This window comes from Seriola aureovittata, chromosome 17 (assembly GCF_021018895.1).
Source record: "Seriola aureovittata isolate HTS-2021-v1 ecotype China chromosome 17, ASM2101889v1, whole genome shotgun sequence".
Classification (NCBI taxonomy): Eukaryota; Metazoa; Chordata; class Actinopteri; order Carangiformes; family Carangidae; genus Seriola; species Seriola aureovittata.
The window spans coordinates 24,201,868-24,219,356 of NC_079380.1; the positions used below are offsets into that span (position 1 = coordinate 24,201,868).

A 17,489-nucleotide genomic window follows, 5' to 3' on the forward strand; every position below is an offset into this window, starting at 1 on the left:
GAAATCATCAGCAGATTAATCAGTGATTAAGATAATCATTAGCTGCAGCCCTACATTAATCTGTTGATTGATTTTCTCCATTTGAACATTTGATCTACAGTGACAGAAAATAGTGAAAAATGTCTAAAACATCCGAGTTTGTTCAACCATCAGCTGAAAATATTAAAAAGATAATATTGATAGATTATTAATATACAATTTTAAATTTCACACAGACAAAAACAGAAAAGCAGCAAGTGAATTTCCCAGAAAGCAGAGCTGTTTTTTTTTTTTTTTTTTTTTTTTTTTTTTTTCCTTCATTGGACGAATTAATTCCTTGTTTCTGTTTGGGTCCATCGTTTCCTGGTGCAGTTTTTAATGTTCCCAAAAAACCAAAAGAAAACACCCCCTGACTGTTGTGTTGTTTGTGGCCAGCAGGAGAAACTGACAGGAGCAGCTGTGAGGATGAGGAGGAGGATGATGATGATGATGATGATGATGATGATGAGTCGGTGTTTGTGTGTCTGTCAGACATGAACGGTCGTGGTTGGATTGAAATCTGTTTTTACAGCCGGAGGCCGAGTTTCAAATGTTCAGGTTCAATGCAAAATGTTTGGAGGAGTGTTGAAGACGAGTTGTACAGAAACGTAACAAAGTAATTTTGGAGAAATAAATGAACAAAAACAGAAGAGTCGCTTTGTCTTTATTGTTTTTGTTTCTTGCTTTTTTGTTTTTTTATTAAAAATCTCCAGGAGGTCAAACTCAAATAATTTTATTTTAAATTATCGTTGAGATCGTTTTATTTCCAAAGATATTAAATGTCATATAAAAGACTGAATTTTGCACATTTTTCCATTTTGTTTGATTTAATTTTCCATGTGCTGCATGATAAGAATGAGCAGATAATTTATGATGTATTAAACTTCATTGATCCCAGTTTATAAAGTCTAAATGAACTCCAGCTGCAACATTGAAGTGATGATTAATACATCAATAATAATACATTTTAGTCTAAAACAGACCCTCCATTAACGAGCATTTTGGTACTTTAAGTAGATTTTGATACTAACAAGTAAAAAATCTGAGTTCTTCCATTTAAACATGTTACCAAATCATTAACGTTCGTTCATCTTTAACTGATGACCTATTAATATAATTAAAGTCTCGACCTTCTCCATGGTTTCCTGTGTTCCCTGGTGACACTGAGCCTCTTCCTCTGAGTGAAAACACCAGGAACCTAAAAATAACTTTTCAATCTGTTTCTGGGAGAAATGATTAAAGGGGAGTGGAGCTGCATCACCTCACATCGTGACTGTAGTCAAGCTGGACACAAACAGGAAACACCAGGAACCAGGAAGTAGAGTTTGTTTTCAAAATAAAAGCACAACATTTGGTTTTCAAGCGTAAAAACATTTAAAGCTAATATTCAAGACATGATGATTAATCAGCTCCTTGAATGTGAAATTAATAAGTTTTCTATGACAGTAAACTCAGCATTATTGTGTTTAAGGGACTAAAGATGGACATTTGTTTGGCATTACTTCATTATTTACTTATTTGTACTTATACTAACTGTGCAATTCTAACATTACATTACAAACGTGTGCAATATTTGAGTATTTCTATCCTCTGTGCACTATTTTTTAAAACTATTTTCTAATTTATTAATTGAACAATCAATCAGTTATTACAAAAATAATTATATGTATTGCTAATCAAAGTAACTGTTTGTTGTCAGCCTTACAGTTCGGCTATAATGTAATAATACGACCTTGACTGAGATGTTTGAGTATTAATCACTTGAAAAACAGAATATTTTAAAACATACTGATCAAACACAACTTACTTACTAGGTGGTGCTTTTAGTTTGAAAATAAATCCACCGGAAGCGGTCATCTTATTTTGCCGCTTTCCATAAATCGGCTGGGCGGAAGTCGTCGCTCAAACCAAAATTCAACTGTCGTTTGTACAGTTTCTGAAATTCGAGTGAATTGACGCCGCTGACTCGTTCAAGAAGACACAGTGGTTCCGCTAAAACCCGCCAAGAAGCTCAAAGATGGCGCAGGAAAACATTTTCCTCTTCGTTCCCAATTTAATCGGTGAGTTTTTAACGTCTTTGCCAACATGTAGCTAGCTTTAGCGTTAGCAACGTACAGTAGGTTCTGTCAAGACGGTGTCAGACCAAACTCCGTTCAAAAAGTGCCAAATTTAATCGACAAACAAATCAGAATTTAAGCCACATATCTATCTCTATCTGTGTTTTAAATATCTTTAATTACGAGGCTCACCAGTGGATGAAAGGGCTAAAAAATGAAGCTGAATTAACTTTATTTTTCTCCAGTTTTTGCTTGGTTTATAGTGAATTATTTGACACTTGAGTTGTGATGAGGTGCAGGAACATGTAGAAAGACTGAAATGATTCAAAGGAATAATTTTATTCATGTGATGAATATAAAAATAAACATTTTCAGGTTCAAGCTTCTTGGATGTGAAGATTTGATGTTTTTTTTGTCACATGTTGTAAAGTGAAAATCACCAAAATCAGCAATTTACAGATTTCACTTCATTGGGTTCTGGAACATGTGCCGAGCATTTTCCCTCTATATAAAACCAAAAGGCCAGTTCCTGTCCTTTCTGCAGTACAATTGGGCATGCAATGGTTATTTATGATTGAATGATCATTTTTTTAAACCATAACTGTCAAACTTTATCTGGTTCCAGCTTCACAAATGTGAGTATTTGATGCTTTTCTTTGTAGGATAGGATGATAGGAAACTGTATCTCTGGGTTTTGACATTTTTATGACGTCTCCTTGACTCTTTTCACTATTTTCTGGCTTTGTAGGAACAAACGATTAATTGACTGATTGAGAAAATGACGGACATTGTAAATAATCGATAGTTACCATAGAAACACAATAAAAACAGAAATAACAGGAAATGACAGTTTGATTAAGGAGTCGTCTTCCTCTCTGTCTATGGTCACACTTCCTGTCTGGTTCTCCTCTGTCCTCTCCTCTGTCCTCTCCTCTGTCCTCTCCTCTGTCCTCTCATCTGTCCTGTCCTCTCCTCTGTCCTCTCCTATGTCCTCTCCTCTGTCCTCTCCTCTGTCCTCTCCTTGTCCTCTCCTCTGTCCTCTCCTCTGTCCTCTCCTCTGTCCTCTCCTCTGTCCTCTCATCTGTCCTCTCCTCTGTCCTCTCCTCTGTCCTCTCCTCTGTCCTCTCCTCTGTCCTCTCCTCTGTCCTCTCCTATGTCCTCTCCTCTGTCCTCTCCTCTGTCCTCTCCTCTGTCCTCTCCTATGTCCTCTCCTCTGTCCTCTCCTCTGTCCTCTCCTCTGTCCTCTCCTATGTCCTCTCCTCTGTCCTCTCCTCTGTCCTCTCCTCTGTCCTCTCCTCTGTCCTCTCCTTGTCCCTGCAGGTTATGCCCGTGTGGCGTTGGCCCTGATCTCCTTCTACCTGATGCCCTGCTGTCCATGGCCGGCGGTCTTCTGCTACCTGCTCAGCGCTCTGCTCGACGCGTTTGACGGCCACGCTGCACGAGCGCTCAACCAGTGTATGTATCTGCAGGGCTCTAATCTCCACTCGGGATCAATCACCCAATCAATCAATCAATCAATCAATTAGACATCTTAAAAGCCAGACTAAAAAGGTTTTTTTTTTTTTAACCTGCTGACAACTTTATTTAACAAACAGCTTCCTGTTGCATAAAGACCTGAACAGCGTCTCCAGATCACATGACCCTGATTCTCTGATGTTTCCCATCAGCCACCAAGTTCGGAGCCATGATGGACATGTTGACAGACCGCTGTGCCACCATGTGTCTGCTGGTGAACCTGTCCCTGCTCTACCCCTCCTTCACCTTCCTGTTCCAGCTCAGCATGTGTCTGGACATCGCCAGCCACTGGCTGCACCTGCACAGGTGAGACATCAGCACCTTCACCTGTGCTGTCTCTTTCTCTACATGTGACCCTGCAGTTTTCCATGTGAGCGTCATGTCACGTTCATCTGAACTCAAGAATGAACTGATTAGATTTTGGTGGCTAAAGGTCAAAGGTCAAGGTCAGTGTGACCTCAGAAAACACTTTTTAGCCATTACTCAGGACCTCACAGCAATTACTTCACACAAATGGTTCATATTTTATACGACTCTGGATAAACAGATGTAACCTGGAACTAGTCTGAGTGGCGGAGGGATACGACCACGAGGAGGTGATTCTAGTTTCATCTTTCTTCATGTCGTCTTCCATCTTCAGCGTCTCTTCTCCGCACAGATATAAATCCCTGTCAGGTCGGACTCACTGAGCTGCTGCTGCTTCCTCATCACTTTTCTTTCTTCTTCTCCCTCAGCTCCACGATAAAAGGATCAGCCAGTCACAAGACCATCGACCTCTCCGGCAACCCCGTCCTCCGGATCTACTACACCTCCAAGGTCAGGATCTCAGTCTGTCTCCGCTCACAGAGACAGGAAGCTGATGGTTTATGATCTACAACCTGTGTTGATGTCAAACTCACACTGACTCTGTTTTTGTCTCGTGCAGCCGGTGCTGTTTGTGATGTGCGCTGGGAACGAACTCTTCTTCTGTCTGCTCTACCTTCTTCATTACATCCCAGAGCCTGCTGGTAAGACCTTCCTCTTCCTCTTCCTCTTCCTGCTCAGCTGCGATTAACGCGTCAGAGTTTGGGTTAACAGCCACAGATACAGTCACAGGAACATGAGGTCTTCACCATGTTTTCCAGTTTTCCTATTAAGTGTCCAGTAAATAATCAAATCTTTATTTTCAGTTTTTATTCAGAGTGTTTCATATAGTGCTCGGGGTCTGTTCAGGTATAAAACAGAATAAAACACAGAAGAAGAAGAAAATATGGAGCTTTAAGTCTGAATGTAGAAATAACATGGATGCTGAACGATCGTCTGTATTTTATCTATTATCTATTAGTTACTGCTAATAAATAACTTTTAAACTACATTATATTACAAATTAAATGTTGGCAAAACATTTATATGTCATATGTGAATTTGCACCATGAACCAAAGATTTACTGTCGTCCGCCATGTTCACGTGAAGCTTTTACAGTCGGAAACTCATTTTTCCGATTATTCTGACTCCACATGAACGCGGCGTCAGACACCGAGGGAGCTGTGATCAATAAAACTGAGAAACAAACTAAGATATGGGACGTTTAAAACAGCAATAGTTGCAGTATTTATGTGCAGTATATGAACGGGTAATAACTGGATTAATAACCAGACTATAACGCAGCTGTAAGCAGTTCTAAGTGTTAGTTGACTCCTGCTGTATAAACAGATAAGTAATAAAACACAGCTGTAATAATATAAAACATGTAGCAGATACTGAACATTAATAAACACGTATGAACGACATCATACTCTGTTATAACCTGTGTAATAAGGTTAAATGATGAGGTTGAATGTGAGGTCTGTGCTTCCTGCTGCAGCCTGGCTCTACTGGCTGCAGGGACTCTGCGGGACCATCTGCCTGCTGAAGTCCGGCATCAGCCTCCTGCACCTCATCACCGCCTCCCAGAACATGGCCGCCATGGACGCCGCCGAGCGAGAGAAGAAGCAGTGAGGAGGTCGGAGAGTCCAGCGACAACAAATCCATCATCACAGGTTTTTATTTATTCAGATTCTCTAGAGGGGAACAGGAGGCTGCGTGGACTGAGGCGACTTTAATAAGACGTGGAAACGGTTTTTTCTTTTCTTTTTTTATGACCAAATATGAATCATAAGAAATTCCAACTCCAGGCAGGTGAGAGGCTGAAAGGTCAAAGACAAAACAACAGATTCCAGTTTTCTCTGCTCTGATCCGTTTTTACAAACAAACAGTGAAGATGTCGTGGTTTTACTTCCCCTCAGAATCTGTATTTCACAATATAAACTCATACTGTCTCATCCATATCATTAGATGGTGATATTTATGGCCCCGGTTTGTTCCTCCCCTCCGCTGTGATCACACCTCAGTCACACGCATTTGTCTATATTAAATTTATTTTGCAGCTCTGATGCATCAATTGAAACACTAGTCATCGGATTAATCAATATGAGAATTAAATGCAGCCGTAGTTATTTAATGTTGGAGCTGAATGATGCAGCTTCTCAGATGGAAGGATTTCCTGCTTTTTGCTGTTTGATAGATTAGAAACAGATTATAGATTTAATATTGTAAATAATATAGATTTAATATTCTGTTTGATTGTTGGTGACATTCGACTTTGGAAACTCCTGCTGGGCATTATTCACTATTTCCTTTCGTTTTATTGACCAAAATATTGATTGATTGATCCGAAAAGTAACTAATGACTAAAATAATCCAATATTTGTCATTTCCAGCTTCATTTGCTTTAATGAAATGATTTAAATTTCTTATTTTTATTGGGGGGTTTTTTTCTATATGTTTTGATTGTCGTGTTTTTTTTCTTCTGAAAATTCCTTCGACACAGTGGAAACTAGTTGAACGACCTTTTTGCTTCATTTATCTTCTTCACTCTGTGACTTTAATGTGAAAATGACGCAGAGAAACAAACTGGAGCCAGAACAACTTCATGATCTGAGTTTTTCTTTCCTCCGGAGCAGATCATTGTTCTGTGGATCATTTTAATCCTGCGGCTCCTGAAACAATTAATATCAGTTTAATATTCGCTGTTTGTTTGTGAAACTCGCCGTCGAGCTCAGAGACGGTGACGAACACCTCACTGTGTCGGCGCCGCCTCATTTCCCTTCACATCATTCTCATTGTGTTTGACAGTTAAAGCTCCGTCACTCACAGTTTCCTTTCATAGTCTGACAGTCTGGTGTCTGAACACGACGCTTTAAAAAGACTAAATATCACATTTATTCAGAAATGTATCGATGCAAAAATATCACTGATAAATATTATAGTATATATATACAGTATATATATATATATATATATATATATATTATATATAGTATAGTTCATACTGGTAACCAGAACAACCAGTATGAAGAAGAAGATGAAATGCAGATTGACAGCTGACAGCTCTTCATGGCGTCATTAATGGTCTTTGATTAATGTTTTATTGATCAGTTATAAATCACTAATGCAAAACATTTGACCTGTAGAAAATTCACCAGAAACTATTTTTGAGCAGGAAAAATGCAAATAAAACAAATGTCACTGGTTTTCTTAATAAACTGAAGAGCAAAAAAAAAAAGACAAAGGAAGTGTGATGCAGGAGAAACAGCTGGAGCCAGTTGCACAAAAACACCTTAAGTTAAGATTTTCCTTAAAGTCTGAGTTAAGGTCTTAAAATGTTCCCTTAAGTATTTAAGGGTTTTCGCCTTATCTTAGTCTTAAACTCCTACTGTTTCCATGGCAACAGTAGAATCCTACTGCTGTAAAATCTCTTCCATTGCTGTAAATTTCTCAACTTTTTTCCTTAACTAAGGAAAACCTTTTAAGAGATTCTGTGCTGAAGTAACTCCCTCAGCTAAGGAGAAATTAAATCTTAAGTGGAAAAGTTAAGGTGTTTTGTGTAACCGGCCCCTGACACAAAGTTCTCTCTCATCACTGGATCTGTAAAATATTTTCTAAAACATCCGAGCGTCAGAAACAGCAGCTGTTTGAGGTGGAAATAAAAAACTTGCAGGTAAAAATCCACCTTTATTCCTCATTTCTTTCGTTTTTATTGTGAATTTTGAGATTGTGTCCCTGAAGTGTGCGACACAGACCAACAGCTGATGCCTCGCACACTTTCCTCTGGAGGTAAAAGCTCTTTGTTCCATTAACACAGAACTTCACAGGGAGCGAGTTCACGCTTTGATATCCTTCAGTGACCTCCGAGCCGCTTTTCTCACCGTTCAGTTGTTGTGATTCCTGCGAGTGTGTTGGGACGTTGTTCTTTATTTGTGGTAGAGGAGGTGTTTCTTATCGTACGTAGACAGTTAGAAAGTTATGCAGGTCATAAGTTAAACCTCGCGTGGAGAGCACCAAGTATTATCGTTTGTGGTTTTTGCGTTTTTTAACGTCACTAAAGAAACGTTTGTGCTGCTGACGGAGTGTGAAGCTTCGTTTCACTGCAGAACGTGTGTTAAAACTGTAGAGATTTAAATATCCGCCTCTTTGTTTATGATGAAATTTATTTCCTATAATGTATTATTTTAAAATATAAATGTACATGAGCAGCAAAGCCAAGGCTGGTGTTATATTTAAGATATTGATTGTAGTAATTACATATTTGACGGTTATTTTTGCTTGGAGTGCAGGTGGTTTGAATTCACTGTAAAAGCAGCTGCAAAATAAAGACGATGAAAACATGAAAACAGGCTTTTGTTTTGTTTTTTACTTCCTGTTTTATGTGCAGGGTTTCTACAGGTCGAGGAGTGTTTTACACTGATGAGCCTCTTTTCACTTTCTTTTCACCCCCATGTTTAACAGCTGGAAAGGGGGGGGGGGTCGCTGAGTACTCACAATTACTGTGTAATTATTTCTCAATTTTATAAGTTCATTACATAAACCATAACAGAGCTTTAACTGTTTGCTGCAGGGGTTTATTCACTTGTTTTACCTTCAGAATTCAACAGAATATGTAATTTATTCAGCAAGTGACCAAACTTTTATATTTAAGTCTGTTAAAAGTGAATTATTTGCATTAATTATGACACATTTCTCTCCCTGACATGAAAGTATATTAGCTGCTTTTAACAATAAAAACTATTGATATTGGCTTTTAAACTAGATGTTGTGCTATCACCCAGCAAATGTAACACATGTACATATATTGAATGTCCACATAGGAAATATATGTAGAAATATTTAAAAATTATATGAAACCTATTATAAATTTGAAATTATTTCATATAAATACAAATATGTATGTTTATGTATGTATGCTTATATTGTAGACATATATCTACATCTAAATATAGAATTTTTATATGTATGTTTTAATAAACTTTTACTGTGGGTATTTCATATATGTTATAAACCTATATCTTCATGTACCCAGAGGATGTATGTATGTGATAACAATATATCCCCTTATAGTTAACCCTATCATATATTTTTTATATTATATATATATATATATTCAGATTATTTATTACAGATTTATATTTATTTATTTATACTTAATAAACTATACGAACTGTGCAATTCTGACACTTCAGACAAGTGCAATTTTATACTCAGTCATATATAAGTATATATTTTTATATTTGATGATTATTTTTCATCTTTACCTTTGTAATCTACTTCTTATTATATAGGTGGGATTTAATAATATAAAACAGTTTGGTGTATATTAAAAACATGCCGAATTTTAGTGCCTCTCATTAAATGGTAAAAAATATTGTTGACCTGTTTATAACCCCCGTTAATTTCTTGGGACAAGCCGGCCTACCTGAAATGTCAGGTGTTTTGAACGGAGCTCTGTGTGGACGTCATGGTTGCTGGGGTTAGATCCAGCTGTTGCACTTGCGCGCATCGTTACCTTTAAGATGCTCGCGCGGATAAAGCTTGTTTTAGCTAAACCCGACACCATTTTAGCGAAGAGAGAGAGTTTGGCGCGTCCGGTCAACACGGTCCGGATGACCGCAGGAGTGTTTTCAGAGGCACCGGTGGATGTTTTCTCCTCAAAGCGAAGCGGGGGAATTAACGGCGGGGCTAAAATCTATAAATGTCGGATTTCATTATTTGTCGGCCTACCGAGCAGCGGCGGCGGCGGCGGCGGGGGCGAGAGGGACGCGACGAGAGGAGAGGAGGAGACGGGGTCCACTAGGAGAGGAGGGTGCTTACACAAAATACTTTCCCTTTAAAGCGGAGAGGGACAGAGGGGGTGAAGAAGAGATAAAAAAAGAAAAGGAAGAAAGACAGAGAGGGAGGGAGGGCGAGGGAAAGAGAGAGGGAGAGAGTTTTTGAAAAAAAGAGAAAGATGTCATCCTGTCGATTGAAACACCGAGGCGGAGCCATGGACCGCGGCCGACCAGGAGCTCTGTAGTTAGGGGACGAGCTGTACGCAACGCCGAGGCTTGGAACCCGACGCTGCGGCCTTTTCTCGGAGCGATCGCAAAATAAATGACTCCCGAACAGCTGCTGACTATGATTAGCACGTTTCGACTACTCGTCCATCTTCTGTTTAAAAATAATCTCTATTTTGCATGCAATTCACCAGATTTTATTACAGTAGACATAAGCAAATTATATTAAAAAATGCACCATTAAAGCAAGCATGATACCAACCATTTTGTCGCATTTACAAAAGCATCTTGTCAGTGCCTGTTTATCGCCAACAGATATTTATTCAGAACTCATAGCAGCCTAATCACTAATAAGTGTTGAGTTGATTGAAGCTAAATATCGTCCGGTGTCATCGTATATCTCCATTAATTAACCCGGGCAGGTAGAGAGGAGCTGCCATACAGGCCTCGGGTTGGTGTTTTCAGAGCGGTAGTTGGAGCATTTCTTTCCGGGCTCCGTTGCCCTCCTCCCTCCCCTCTTTGCTCCCAGCCTGGTGAGCTTTTACTCCTTCAGGATGGACACCTCCTGGAGCAATTTCCTCTTTCAGGTAAGTGTTAATTGATGCTGGAGCTGCTGCTCTCTGAGGTTTGGGGTATTTGTTTGGGGCGGGGGGGGGGGGGGGGGTGGAGGAGAAAACTGGGAGGGGGGGGGGGTGTTTGACATCTCTGCGCGGGGTTAGAGATGGATGGGGGAGGTCACAGAGGGGTCAGGGTGAAGATGGCTCTTGGTTTGGTCCTCCACAGCAGGCCGGCGGAGGCTTGGATCCCGGGGTGGATGCCCAGACCTGGTCCCCATGTAATGTTTTGATTTGTCAGGTGGATTTTTTATTTTAATCATATGGAAAAGAACAAGGGCCACGTGTGAAATTTTTCTTTTTTAATTCTGACTTTAATCAAAGTCAGAGTTTCAAGTCATAATATGTAACTTTTGCACATTAAAATGTATTATAATGAGGAGACATATGTTTATACATTTTACAGTTAGTTGCAACAGTTAGTTCCGACCAAGTAATCTGATTGGACGAGAGACATTCCATGAGCGCTGATACAGAGTTATAACAGCACTGGGACTTTTCACTACATGTATCACTCCGCTTCTCAGGTGTTGTATTAACCGTTAATTAGCGCCACATTAACGGTCGTCGTTATCTATCTTAGATTATAACAAACAAAGATGAATTTTATTTTTCAACATTTGAATTAAATGATGTCTGGTCGTCAGGAGAGGGGGAAGCCTGGATACTTCAGAAACACCTGAGGTAACGTGTAGACAAGGTAGCAAGCTAGTGTGAACTGCGCAGGTCAGGAACATGTCATAATCTGTTGTTGCTTATTTAACTAATATGGCGCTCGTAGAAATGTTGTATAAACGTAATATCACACGGCCTCGTACCTGTGACCGAATCACAGCCGTGCTGATATTCAGTACAACATCACGACCTCTCGTGTTATTTTGCTTAATTTGAGTTGCGTTTTTACATTATCAAAAATGTTTCCAGTAATTCGCAAACCTAGAGAAATATGTGATTTTAATATGGTAACGCTCCGTGTCATTTGGTCGCCTGTTGATGACATCATATCCTCTATGATCATGTTTCAGTGTGTTTGTCTGACAGACGCTCAACAGTGACTTTTATCTAGTTTTAAGTCACATACACTTTTCACACCTCGGTGGTTTTCAGCTCGTTATTTGAAGCAGATGATTTTATTCGTCGGACGTCTGGATCTGAAGTTATCAGAGAAACAAGCTGAGGAAATGTTAGACGGCTCAGACGTCCTGTCCTGTGTCACTGAAGAACGTCGGTGAATCTCTGACATTTAAAGTGAAACTGTTTTATTCAGTGTTTCTACTGGTTTAATCCCCTGGAGTGTTTGTTCTGGAGAGGAGGAAACCTCTGTGGATCATTCAGCTGCTGGTAAAAACCTGCTGAACGTCTGTTTTGTAAGTTATCAGAAAAACAATCAGAACAAAGGTCAGCATCAATCTCAGCTCCGACTCTTCCCTGAGTCTCCGTCCTCCGAACAGCGTCGCTCAGACTCTGACTTTAAATGTAAAACTGCTTTTATTCAGTGTTTTTAACAGTTAGAATCACCGGGTCTGTTTGATTTCCTGAACCACTGACACTGAAGGAATCCAAACCGGGAGGAGCTTATGGTAGCGGTGGTAAAGACAACAACTCCCATGATCCCACGCTATTTCATGATGTCACCCAACGTCGTCTTTTGTTATTGTTCTGATTGAGAGGCAGAAGCTACAGACGGAGTTTAAAGTCAGAATTATACAAAAAATAATGTTTTAAGTTTTAAAAGGCCCCTTCGTTATCACTGAATATTGAGGCCCTGTATCAAAAACCAGTTTGAATACCTTCATTATTTTATCTCATGTTTTTTATCTCTAAATATTTTTCTCAAAAACAACCCCCCAATTATAACAAAATAAAGGTTTGGTTAGAATTTTACAAACTAAAAGAAAGTAACCAGAGTAGATAAACAGATAAACTGTGTGTTTGCTGGAGTGTTAATGAAGATGTTGTTTAACCCCGTCAGACGGCGCCGACTCAGAACCAACCGGAGACGCCTCTTCAGTCGGAGCTGCTGCCTGAGCTGACGGGCTCGGCTCAGAGTCCTCCTGCCGACCACATCGTGACGCCGCCGTCCACCGTCGACACCGCCGCCCTGAGCGAGGAGCCGCTACCTGGTGAGAGGGGGGAGGGGTCTGAAACAGCACTGAGGTATAAACTCAGCTTTATTAAAGGATCAAAAAACACAGAATATTTATTCAGGCTCAAATAAATATTTTTTGAAGATTATTATTTGCTTTATTGGACAGTTGAAAGTAAAGAAACAGGAAACATGCGGAGAGAGAAGTATGACATGTAAAGGCCCCAACCAGGGCTGCAAGTCATGATTATTTTTCATTGTCAATTAATTGATGGATTGATTGATTGATTGATTGATTGATTGATTGATTGATTGATTGATGGATTGATTGATTGATTGATTGTTTAGTCCATGAAACATAAAAACGTTTCACTTAGTCAAGATGTCAAAATGGTGACAATATTCTCAGTAACTGAAACCTGCAAATATTTGACATTTTTGCTTGAAAAATGACTGAAGTGATTTTTCCTCATCAAAAAAGTTGCCGATCTTTTTTCTGTTGATCAATCGATTAATTCCAGATTGAACCACAGAATTTGCGACTGTGTGGGACACATCTTAACCACCAGGACGCTCGCTGATAGAGATACTTTGGAGTTTTTGCTGATATTTGTTTTTTATGTGAAAATCTAAATCAATGGTTTATAATAATGAAGTCGCATTAAATGAACAAAAAACACATTTTACAATGAATGAAAACAAGTCAAATATAGAGGAAAAAAGACATTAACTCTACATATCTGCAAACACATACGACAATATTTATATATCTGTGATAATCCAGTATTGGCCGATAATATCAGACTGTGACATTGATCAGGTTCTGATTTCTAAGGTGAAAAATACATTTTAGTGGCTTCATGATTGTATCAGTGGAGACACAGTGTGTGTTTCTGAGAAAAATATTTTCTGTGACTTTGTCACCAATTCACTATTTCATCAGGTAAAATTCATTTAAACTTATTTGTTTTGGAAACGACATTAATCACTTGTCATTTCTAGAGGTCGGAATGATTAAAAAAAACAAAAAAGTATAACAATTTTTACAATTTACAAAAAGAAGAGTTTTCTAACAGAGATGGTTTAATAAAGCTGTTTGTGCCACTTTGAATCATTGATATTTTATTTTTTATGGAGGGAAACCGATGAAATATTAGTATTTGTATTTACTATTCATGAGTCATAACATGCCACATAAACAAAACATATATTCCTTAAAAAGAGTCATTCAATTTAATCAATTATTGGATCTGTTATCAATCAATATTTGGTTAATCATTATAAAATGATACAAAGAGAATGTTTTTCCAGATTGGCGGCGTTTTTAAACTCCTACCATAATCTATAATTTCTACAAAATCATAAATATTTAATCTAAAATAAAATGAAAAAATTAAATATAACAGAAAAACATTGAATTGTCCTGCTGATTTTTGAGGGTTAAATTAAATGATGTAATTAAAAATCATCAAATGGGAAAATGACCTGTGATCGTTTGTCACGTTTTGTCTTCCATACACAGGAACAGTTTTCTGTTCTATCAAAGTGTCTGACGGATCATTCATTTAAATCTGACTGATTCAATTTAAGAATTAAATTTAAAGGTAAAATGTTAAATGTTTGATATTGTGACCCGACAGTCAAACCGCTCACCAAGCCGACCCGGCCCGCCCACATCTGTGCCACCTGCAACAAGGAGTTCAAGAACAGCTACAACCTGCGGCGCCACCAGTCGGTGCACACGGGCATCAAGATGAAGGACCGCGCCGCCCGCGAGAAGGAGGACGGAGCGAAGGGCGCACGGCTGGAGAAGCAGACCGTCCCTCTCTCCCTCCTCCACCTCACCCTGCCCCCACAGCCCCCTCCTCCTCCTCCTCCTCCCCCTCCCACCGTCACCGCACCGGAGACCCTCCCCCAACCCGGTCAGCACGCCAACCAGGAGAGCCAGCCGGTCTCTGTGTCCATTGCCCCGGCAACCGTAACCATGGCTGCACCGCCGCAACCCATCCAAGCAGCTGTTGTTGTTGTTGGGTCCATGGAGCAGGTGGGTTCAGCAGGAAGAGAGCCAGGCTGAGTGAGATATGTATGCAGGGAGGTTAGTGCTGAGCCGGACCCTGAGTAAAGACTTCAGTTATTTATTTATTCATTCATTCATTCATTCATTCAGTTTTCTCTCCTGCTTTTGGTCATTCCTGTTTATTTTCTCCTGATGACACCTGCAGGTCAGGGTTTGCGCAGGTCTTGAAAAAGTGTTAAAAATCATTTAACTGCAACAACAATAAACAAAGCTGCAGAAACTCCAGCTGTTCTCCAGGTGTCGTCATGAACATAAACGTGGATGTAGGTAGTCGTCCATTTTGGTTTAAGTTTGGAACATAAACCTGGTTATTTATATCTGATTCTAACCTCCTCAGGTTTCTGATGGTGTCAGTTCGTCTTCATTATATATTTGATCTTTTCTACCTTTCAGCCTGCAGACGGTCTGTGTGTGAAAATAAGTGAATCCGTTTAGAGCTGTTGAGAAAATATGACCTGCAGAGGTGTAATTAAAAGCATGTGACATCTTTCTTGGTGTGAGGCTTCTTCATCTGATTCTGCTTCTTTTTCTTCTTCTACTTTTTCTTTTTTCTTTTCTTTCTCATGACATCATCTGTAACGCACACATGCACAGTCACATGTTTGTCAGCTGCCTCGCTCTCTGTGTGGCGCTGTGTTTGTGTTCAGAGAACTCACGTTACAAACATCTTATGTTAGAAAAATAAAACACTGTTGATTCTCTCTGCTCTTATTTTGAAGTTATGAACAGAGGCCGTGGTCTTTTGTCAGACGTCGGCGTCATCACCTCTCTGCTTCTGCTCCACAGAATCCAAACCCCACCCCCACCCCCAACCCCAACACTAACCAGGTGAGGAAGAACCACGCCTGTGAGGCCTGCGGGAAGGCCTTCAGAGACGTGTACCACCTCAACCGCCACCGGCTGTCCCACTCCGACGAGAAGCCCTACTCCTGCCCCATCTGCCAGCAGCGCTTCAAGAGGAAAGACAGGATGAGCTATCACGTGCGCTCGCACCAGGGCGGCGTGGAGAAACCGTACATCTGTCCGCACTGCGCCAAGGCCTTCTCCAGGTACAAACCTCATGTCATGACGTCAGGTTTCCTCTGCTGCCTCATTCAACGACCGACTGATGAAACGATCCAGTTTCTGAACGCAGCCTGGTCTGGACATGAAATATCTGGAAGTGTTTGACTCCTGAACCTCTGTGTTTTCAGACCGGACCACCTCAACAGTCACGTTCGACAGGTGCACTCTACAGAGAGACCGTTCAAGTGCACGGTAACGTCTTCATCTGTCTGTTCAACCAATATGGGTTTGTGAATCATAAAGACATATAATGATGATGATAAAAATCTGATTTAAACTGAACCAATATAATCAATAACTCTCAACATCTTCCTGACTGTGTTATATTTAGATGAAGTTGCAGAGAAACAAATTGAAAACAAAAAAAATGAACGTAACTAATGTGCTGTCAGTTGGTTTGAAACACTTTTTTTCTTTTTAAAACTTTATTCTCTTCAACAATTCTTTTGTTTTTTTTCCTCGTGTTTTCCACAGACGTGCACGTCAGCGTTCGCCACACGCGACCGTCTCCGTGCTCATCTGATCCGTCACGAGGAGAAGGTGCCGTGTCACATCTGCGGGAAGCTGCTGTCCGCCGCTTACATCACCGACCACATGAGGGTCCACAACCAATCGCAGCACCACGCCTGTCACCTCTGCAACCGCAGTGAGTCGCAGCAACATCACGAGATCAGAGTTCAGATTCTGAACTACTGAACCCTCAGGATTCTCTCTGGACGTCGGTGAGCCAATCAGAAGAGAGGAGGCTCTGAGCCTCTCTTCTGATTGGCTGACTGTTTTGTGACTGATCCAATAAAAATAAAGCAGATTTCAGGAGAAAAAAAACTCAGAGAAACCAAATCCTGCAAGGTTTGGATGGTGGGTCCAGGTGGGCGGGGCTTGGTAACTGCTTTGTTGTGACATCACAAAGTTCCAGAAGTCCTGACGGCTGGTTTTAAGGCTCAGTTTCTGAATACAGGCTGTGTGCATTTCTCTGTGGACTGAGGCTTTGATACTTTCACAGTATTAATATAGAAGCTAGAGCTGATCTATAATCTATAATCACACTACACATGGACACAGACCTTTACACTGGAGGAGCTTTAACACTTTACAGCTGACAGCCAACAGGATGCTTTTATTGTGAAAAAGTGTTATAAGCAGTGCTGTAATTCAGTAAAAACATGTCTACATTAGTATGTGGATCAGTTTTAATGCTGCAGACATTAATAGATGAAGAGCTGTGGATGAGACTCAGCTGTAGTTCGTCCTTTCTTTGCTCTGCAGATGAAAAACAATATTTCTGCACTAAAACAGACAAAACACATAAAAACTAAATATATTGAGGAGGATCTGTACTTGTGTGTTACAGGCTTCACCACCCTCACCTATCTGCGTGTCCACGCTCAGAAGCACCACGGCCAGGAGTGGAAGGAGAGCGGTGGTGCGCGGGGGGGTTTCGGTGGAACGGGGGCCGGCGGGGTGCTGCTCTGCCAGCTGTGTGGGGTGCAGTGCAAGACGGCCACGCAGCTCCAGGGTCACATGGGCACCCACGCCAACCAGGGCGACCCCAGCCCCGACCTGACCAGCACGGCCCCCCTGGGCACCACCAGCGTGGCCGTCACTGTGTCCAGCGCGAGCACAGTGGGACTGCTGGTTACTGACTGCTCCAGTATCGCCCCCCAGCCTCACAGCTAGCACTGCTGGGAGGGCGAGGGGGGAACTGGGGG

The 17,489-nt window shown here is 40.6% G+C and overlaps 2 protein-coding genes across 3 annotated transcripts; both read left to right on the forward strand.

The window, feature by feature from the left end:
• The first annotated feature begins 1,908 nt into the window (after positions 1 to 1,908).
• On the forward strand, positions 1,909 to 8,282 carry cdipt (CDP-diacylglycerol--inositol 3-phosphatidyltransferase (phosphatidylinositol synthase)). Its single transcript, XM_056400454.1, has 6 exons — positions 1,909 to 2,078; positions 3,396 to 3,530; positions 3,743 to 3,896; positions 4,325 to 4,406; positions 4,516 to 4,597; positions 5,435 to 8,282. Exons 1-6 carry the CDS (start codon positions 2,036 to 2,038, stop codon positions 5,566 to 5,568), a joined length of 630 nt encoding a protein of 209 aa, XP_056256429.1. The 5' UTR covers positions 1,909 to 2,035; the 3' UTR covers positions 5,569 to 8,282.
• A 980-nt stretch (positions 8,283 to 9,262) lies between these two features.
• LOC130184509 (myc-associated zinc finger protein) lies at positions 9,263 to 17,474 on the forward strand. Of its 2 annotated transcripts, none has more exons than XM_056400453.1 (7): positions 9,263 to 10,525; positions 12,525 to 12,675; positions 14,279 to 14,682; positions 15,502 to 15,764; positions 15,909 to 16,006; positions 16,255 to 16,426; positions 17,132 to 17,474. In XM_056400453.1, exons 1-7 carry the CDS (start codon positions 10,493 to 10,495, stop codon positions 17,421 to 17,423), a joined length of 1,413 nt encoding a protein of 470 aa, XP_056256428.1. In that variant the 5' UTR covers positions 9,263 to 10,492; the 3' UTR covers positions 17,424 to 17,474. The 2 variants fall into 2 exon arrangements, with proteins under 2 accessions (XP_056256428.1, XP_056256427.1); XM_056400452.1 differs by having other exon boundaries at positions 9,274 to 10,525; positions 15,909 to 15,972.
• Positions 17,475 to 17,489: the final 15 nt, after the last annotated feature.